General features: G+C 41.3%; 1 protein-coding gene across 2 annotated transcripts; it reads left to right on the plus strand.

Annotated features, from left to right (window-relative positions):
* The first annotated feature begins 366 nt into the window (after positions 1-366).
* Positions 367-7,045, plus strand: ift22 (intraflagellar transport 22 homolog (Chlamydomonas)). 2 transcript variants are annotated; one of them, XM_055657790.1, is made up of 5 exons: positions 367-517; positions 1,096-1,178; positions 2,552-2,641; positions 3,960-4,162; positions 6,235-7,045. In XM_055657790.1, exons 1-5 carry the CDS (start codon positions 479-481, stop codon positions 6,381-6,383), a joined length of 564 nt encoding a protein of 187 aa, XP_055513765.1. In that variant the 5' UTR covers positions 367-478; the 3' UTR covers positions 6,384-7,045. The 2 variants fall into 2 exon arrangements, with proteins under 2 accessions (XP_055513765.1, XP_055513764.1); XM_055657789.1 differs by lacking the exon at positions 1,096-1,178 and having other exon boundaries at positions 384-517.
* The last annotated feature ends 255 nt before the right edge of the window (positions 7,046-7,300 follow it).

The raw sequence follows: 7,300 nt of genomic DNA on the forward strand, positions 1-7,300 counted from the left end.
TGACTGTAAAAGTTTCATTAGGTATGTAAAAATGAAAAGATTAGTGATGACGAATGTAGGTCCCTTACAGTCAGACAAAGGTGAATTTATATTGGGAAACAAAGAAATGGAAGAACAGTTAAACAAGTACTTTGGTTCTGTATTCACTAAGGAAGACATAAAATAATCTCCCGAAAATACTAGGGGACCGAGGATCTAGTGGTAGGGAGGAACTGAAGGGAATCCACATTATTCAGAAAATGGTGTTAGGTAAATCTCTTGTATCCAAATCTTTGCCCACGGGGGCGAGTGCGATCGCGCGTGCGCGGTCGGGGGGCGTGTCTACGTTGTGTCGACCAACCGCAGGCGGTGCGAGCTCGCCCGCTGTCAGCGCGCGACGTGACGAGCGGCAGCCCGAAGTCCCGCCCCCTTCCCCTGGAGCAGGGACCTGCGGCCCGGGTCGTCTCCATGGTGACGGGAGTCGGCGGTCAAGCCAGCCATGTTTAATGCGAAGCTGCTCCTGGTGGGGCCGAGCGAGGTCAGTTGGCGATAAACGCAGGTCCGGTGGAGCTCCGAGGTTGATGGTGACTAGACATCGGGTGTAGTGAGCAGGCGAGCGAAGATAGATGTCGGGTAAATCAAATGTATGGTAGCGTGTTGATGCACAAGGGTGTATAAAGTCTGTTAAATAAGCGGTTGGAGGTGCGTAGAAGGAAGGGTCAAACGCCGGGATGGGTGGTAGGATGAGAAGAATAAACGTCGTGGCGGATGATTATTACAGCTGCAACAGCTGGGGACTGAGAAGTTACTGCTATAGATCCAAGAGGCTTGGTGCTACCGTGCTAGGAAACATCTCAACGAAATCCAATCACCTGGGAATGGCAGGTGATTATGGATTGCTGAGGGACACACTGTTGCCTGAAACATTAACTCTTAATAGAATGGGGCCATCTCGCATCCCATTAAGTTGAAACTAGCAATATTATCCTGGTAATTTGTAAGGAAGGCATGCCGATTTTTAAAATATATGATCAACGTATAAATGTTGAGATGTGCTGATCCATCATGATTATAAAGTATATTGTACAGTATATGTTCCTGGATTTATCTTTTTAGAGCGGAAAAACGGTTCTGGCAAATTTTCTTTCTGATGCAACAGAAGCAATTGGTGGCGACTACAGCCCTACTCAGGGAGTCAGGTACATGGAGCATCTAGCAGTTTATTTAAAACCAAACTTGCCTCAAAACGTACTTTGTAATACATAAAATGATGATGACAGAGAGAAAACATTATACATTTATCTTATATTCTTATTCATGAATCACCGAACCTTGTGTGCCGTGTGGTTTCTAGCATTTGCTAATCATAGCACATAGTGGCTGCAGGATAAGCAGAAGAAAGTTCACTAAATACCTTTCCCATTCCTGGTTGCCGTCCAGTTGTTGTATCTGGATGTGTTCAGATAGCTGCTGTATAATGCAGATCTCACTATGATACCATCCTGAATCGCCACACTACAATCTCCTATTGTCCGTGCATTAAATCTATTTACTGTCATGGGGTGAAATTATTTCTCAAAATATGTTAATGTCTGATAATACAATTTGTATGGTAAATTAGAAACAGCTGCCAACAGAACAAATATATCAGATTGGTGCAGTTCTATTGGTAAAGAAATCACGCTGAAGACTGAAGAAGGGTCTTGACCGGAAACGTCACCCATCCCTTCTCTCCAGAGATGCTGCCTGTCCAACCGAGTTACTCCAGCATTTTGAGTCTACCTTCGATTTAAACCAGCATCTGCTGTTCTTTCCTACACAAAGTGCTGGGGTAACTGAGCAGGTGAGGTAGCATGATACAGATGCATGCCATTTTGGGTCTAGACCCTTCTTCAGCCTGATTGCGGTGGGTGGGGGAAAGCTGGAAAAGAGGAGGAGAATTTCTTCAAAGTGTGCAAATAACATGCTGTTAAGTTAATGTAGTATTTGGTCCAGTTAACAATCACTGAGTATTCTGTTTTTCAGGTAATATCCTTTTATTCTTTCTCTCTCTCACTCCACATTTGTAGCTGTACCTCTGTTTCAATTTGTTTCCATTTAGCTTTTCTGTCTCCGACTGCCTAACTATTTAGTAATTGTTCTATTAATAACTTTGATCTCATGGTAATGTGCAGAAATGAACCTATGTTTTGTTTTATTGGTTATTTGCGACTTCCCTGCTCTATGCTCTCTATGGCACAGGGTCCTTTGTGCATTTTAATCACTTTCTCAACCAACCCAAGCACTTTCAGTAAACCATAGTCCTAGATCCCTCTGCCTTCCACTTCTTTTGGAATTACGCCCTCCAATTTTATTGCTTATTCCCCACATGTCACACTTCTCATTTCTCAGTATTAAATTTCACATCAGCCCATCCAACCAGTCTTTGCCTATATTTTCACATGTCTTCAATAGATCCTACTTGCGATTACTAGGACTCAGATTTATGTCAGTGATTTGGATTTTAGGTTTAAATAAATTATGTATAAGTTATGTATATTAATGCTAATGAAATAATCATTTTGTATACTAGAATACTGGAATTCGAATGTCCAAATGTGAATGCTGGTGGTAAAAATGTTGGATGCGAAGTGGAACTCTGGGATTGCTCTGGTGATCAGAAGTAAGAAAACAGTAAAATTAATCATCTATCATATCACCCCTTTAGCCTCCGACATTCCTCTGAAAACAATCCGAGTTTGTCCAACAACTGCTTATAGCGAATACTTTCTAATCTAGTTAATATCCTAGTGAACCTTATTTGCACCCTCTTCAAAGCCTCCATATTGTTCATGTAATGGAACAACTAAAACTCCACACAATACCCCAAGTGTGGCATAACAAAAGATTAATATGGCTGGAACATGATCTTACCTTCATACTTAACACACTGACCAATGAAGGTAAGTGTGCCATACCCCTTCTTTACCGTTGTACATTTGTTGCCGCTTTCAGAGAGCTATAAACCTGAACCCCAAAATCTTTTTGTACATCGTTGCGCCCCAGGGCCTTGTCATTTACTGAATATGTCCCTCTTTCATTTGATCTCTCAAAATGCAGCACCTTACAATTATGTATAGTCTGTGTTACATGTGTATATGGAGTGTGTGATGTCGCAGCCACTCTTCCAATACCTGAAGGGGCTGCTCCTTGCCTTCTGGCTGAACTTCACACCTATCATCGTCATCTTTGGACACCCTGTGCATAAGGGAGAGGGTAGGGCAGAAGATGTCCTGGATAGGTTGCTCCTGAGCCTCACCAAGCTGGCCATCCGTGAGTCACGGCGCCAGGTGGAAGAGGGCTTTACCCGAGCCAGTTGCCTGTCCCTTTTCCGGAGTTACATTCACACCCGGGTGGTACTTGTGAGGGAATACGCACTGTGCACGGGCGCCCTGGGGGTTTCCAGGACCGTTGGGTTCCGCATGGGGTGGAAGTCATCCTCAATAAGGATTGTAATATAGTTGTACAGTAATTTATTTAGTATATTTGTTTGTCTTGTATTATGGTGGTGGGTTTTGTTTTGATTAATTTCATACTAAATATTATTGTAAATAATTGATTTAAATAATTTTTGGTTAAAAAAAATGTTTTGGTGGCACTGGATCGTGAAAAAAGCAATTGGCCTCGTCTAGCACGATGCAGTCAGTTCATTCTATCGCTACTTTGTGCAACTGCTGCAGGGTGTCTGCAAATGGATTCTGCATGATTGCATCAACAGATCTGTTTGGACAATGTTCTGTTTAAAACTTTAATGGCATGGAAACTGTTCTTCATTTCTTCTGTAAACAAGATATTTAGTTAACCATGATATTCTGAAACATTCAACTCGAGGCCTGTTATGGATATTATTGAATATTAAGTGGTCATCTGTATGTATTTGGTCTTTTTTTTTAGTTCTTGTAAGTATTAAGTTTCACGTTTTGTTCTTTTCATATTTGAAGGTTTGAGACTTGCTGGCCTGCCTTAATGAAAGATTCCAATGGAGTTATCATTGTGTTTAACGTGGAAGTACCCAGCCACCTGAAAGAGATTGAGACATTCTATTCCTACTTTGTTCAGCAGCAACGGTTACATGACTCTCAATGTCTTCTAATTGCTCACCACAAACCAAGTTCAGCAACTGGGAGAGGTCGGCCAGGCCTGGGTAAGTGAGGGAATTGTGTGGCTCCAGCTACAGAGGATGGCTCCTGGTGCAGTCCAATCCATTATCTAGGAGTCAAATATTTTCCCACCTAATAAATTATATTTAACAGTATAAATCGGTAAATACCTATCATGGAACTCCACACAAATGGTATCCAGGATGAAACCGAGGGCAAGATAGAATCCAGGTTTATATAGCTGTGTGGCAGGAGTACAAACTGATGTACCACTGTGAAGCACTTTGGCTTCAGCAACAAACATGAGAATTGTTTTAGCTGTCTATTATTCCTCTGTGGTACTTTTGTTAGATTGCTAACTACATTGTAAGTCACATGATGTAGACTTTTGGATTAATTACAACAATCACTTTCTTGGCATGATTAAAAGGATGATTGTTCCTCCCAAAAGTGATTATAATCACAATTTTGGAAGAAAAGGAATGCCATGGGCATTCAATTGGGACCTTCGGGCAGATAGCAATCTCTGATTACTAATTGGGCCAAGATCTGTACCTTGCATATGCAAACACTGTTGCCAAATATGCAATATTTGTTGGTGAGCCTGAGGGTGGCTGGCAAAACGAGCCCTGGAGGTGTGCACTTGGGAAAAGTGGGGATACAAGAGAGACGTTGCTGCAGTTACTGATGTCACGGCCTTCCTGCGCTCTCTGGGTCCGGCGACACGGTCCCGTCTGCTGGTTTCAAAGTCGATACAGACACTTTTGGTCAAAGCACACCAGCCTGTTCTGTCCTGAGCACATTATGTACATTTTGATTACTTCTACGATTGGTCCAATCATAGCAATTCTGTTTTGCAGTAACTGATAACTATTTGTTGGTGGAGGGTAAATAGTGATGTGGATGCTAGTGATGAATGGCTGCCAGAATTAATGGATCCCTAGGATTTGGCACATCATCATTGAAAAAAGTGAGCAATTGTGACACTTTCAGACGACTTGGAAGTATTCATCAACAGCGTGAGCTACATTTCATTGATATGCTACCGCAAGGTTTCGAATCAGCAGTTCTGATGCATTCATTTTCTGGCAATTTATTCTCTGTTCTTGCATCATACACCCAAGCAGACTAACCAGCCATTTCCTCAGACAAGGAATTTCCGTTGCACGCCAAAACATGGGTTATCACATTCTGTAGGCAATTTAGTAGGAGAATGTGAACCTGGGGAAAGCTTGGGGATGGTGCACATTGGAGTAGAGGAGGTGCTTTAATTCTTAAAATGTTTGAAGATAGATAAATCTGCAGTGCCTAATCGGGTAAATCCAAGAAGACTCTGGGAAGCTCGATAAGAAATTATATATGTGCATCATCATTAGCCAAGGGCGAGGTCTCAGGAGACTGGAGTGTGGCTAATGTACTTTTATTTAAGAAGGGCAACAAAGAAAAACCCAGAACCTATACACCACTAATCCTCACATCTGTGATAAATCAATTTCTGGAGGGATTTCTGAGCGATAAAATGTACTTGCATTTCAAAAGGCAAACGTTGAATATGGATAGTCAGCATGGCTTTGTTTGTGGAAGATTATGCCATATGAATCAGGTTGAGTTTTTTGCAGTAACCAAGGAGGTCATGATTCTCCCTGTTGGATTGCAACCTTGTCGTGGTCGGGGAGCTTGTGTGTCCCTAGAGCTATGCCAGCGGGAGATTAGTCTCCTGTTAGGGTCTCCCATGCTGGACAGGTCAAAGGGTAGAGAGGCGAGATGAAGAGCGATCCACTGGTCCTCCAGGTTGGAGGTTGAGCACAACCCTATCTCGTAAAACAAATATGTTACAGAAACAGCAACTGAAGGAATCAACAAGGAGTGGAGGACCTTTGTTGCTGCCCTACATGCCAGGAGGCATAATAGGCGGTAAGTAAGTAAGCAAGGAGGCCATGTAAAAGCATTAGAACCACATTGCCACACAATTTCTTTAAAGAATGAATGATTAAGCATTAGTGTTATTAATGGTCAGGAAAATGCCTAGGTGAGTGGGGCTTGCTGAATACTCCATTTATTTGTAAAAGGGATTTGGTTTCTGCTCTTAACAAGTTTTACTTTTTTTCTACATTAGCGCAGCAATTAAACAAGCTGAGTTTGATCCATTCAAACCTGGAAGAGGATCCAGAACAAGTCCGCACAGCTTTCCGTCAGTATTTGGGGACAGTTGTCAGTACTTTGTCTGAAAGCAGAGACAAAGAGGAGATGTCAATCATCACTTGAGAAATCTGCTGAGGGATTTTCAATCAAGATCCAAAATGTCACCCATTGGCATATATCCAACTCTTCACAATTTTGCTTCATCACTGCTTTTGCATAATATATGTGAATGATCTGATGGGGGAATGTAATGCATTCCTTCGTTTTTTTTAAATTAGGATTCCAGCATCTGCAGTCTCTTGGATCACTTGATTATCAGATTTCAGGCCAATCTGCATGCACTCTGATCCTGTTGGCTGCAGCTGTTCTGAAAGTCAAAGAAAATTGGGTCCCAAATATTTTCATTCACCTGGATATCAAATAAGAGAAACAATGTTTTTTTAATATATACTTATTCTGTTTATGTGTTAGTTAACTTCAAGGCCAAGGTTCAAAGTGAGGAGATAGTGAACAGATTCATGTTACATGTGATTGCCCAAACTTCTGTGATTGAGGCAAGATGCTCATTTATTACAATATAATCACTTTTCCAAGTTTTTCAAAAAAAGTGTCAATTTTTTTGAATTAGTATTATTCTTTGAAGATCTCTTATAATTGGCAGAAACCAGCCAAACCATTGGACTACCAATACAAACTCTTAACTTGTCTGTGACAGAGTGGAATGAATAATCAAAAGTCCATGTGTATCAGTCTGAAATGTCTATTAAAATACACTTTGTAAATATTATCCCTATTCCACTTTGTTGCAACTAAAAGCTTGCTTGAAGCAGTAATAATGTCTAAAACTTCTATTTCTAGTTCTATGCGTTTTAAAGACCAAGATGAATTTCTTTTAAGTGGGGCTGTGTTAACCTTAATCCCTCTTCTCAAACGAACTGTTCTTCGTGCCTTCCAAAATACAGCTCAGTTCCATTTTGTCCATCAATATCGCCATTTCTTTCATCCTTTCTTGCCTTATCTGTCTAAACATCAGAAATGGA

This window comes from Leucoraja erinacea, chromosome 28 (assembly GCF_028641065.1).
Source record: "Leucoraja erinacea ecotype New England chromosome 28, Leri_hhj_1, whole genome shotgun sequence".
Lineage (NCBI taxonomy): Eukaryota > Metazoa > Chordata > Chondrichthyes > Rajiformes > Rajidae > Leucoraja > Leucoraja erinaceus.

What these genes read in the sequence shown, in the direction of transcription:
- ift22 (XM_055657790.1), top strand. Translation starts at nt 479, where the DNA reads ATGTTTAATGCGAAGCTGCTCCTGGTGGGGCCGAGCGAG. An exon ending in TCCTGGTGGGGCCGAGCGAG is followed by an intron (nt 518 to 1,095) that starts GTCAGTTGGCGA and finishes TTATCTTTTTAG; the next exon opens with AGCGGAAAAACGGTTCTGGC. An exon ending in GATTGCTCTGGTGATCAGAA is followed by an intron (nt 2,642 to 3,959) that starts GTAAGAAAACAG and finishes TCATATTTGAAG; the next exon opens with GTTTGAGACTTGCTGGCCTG.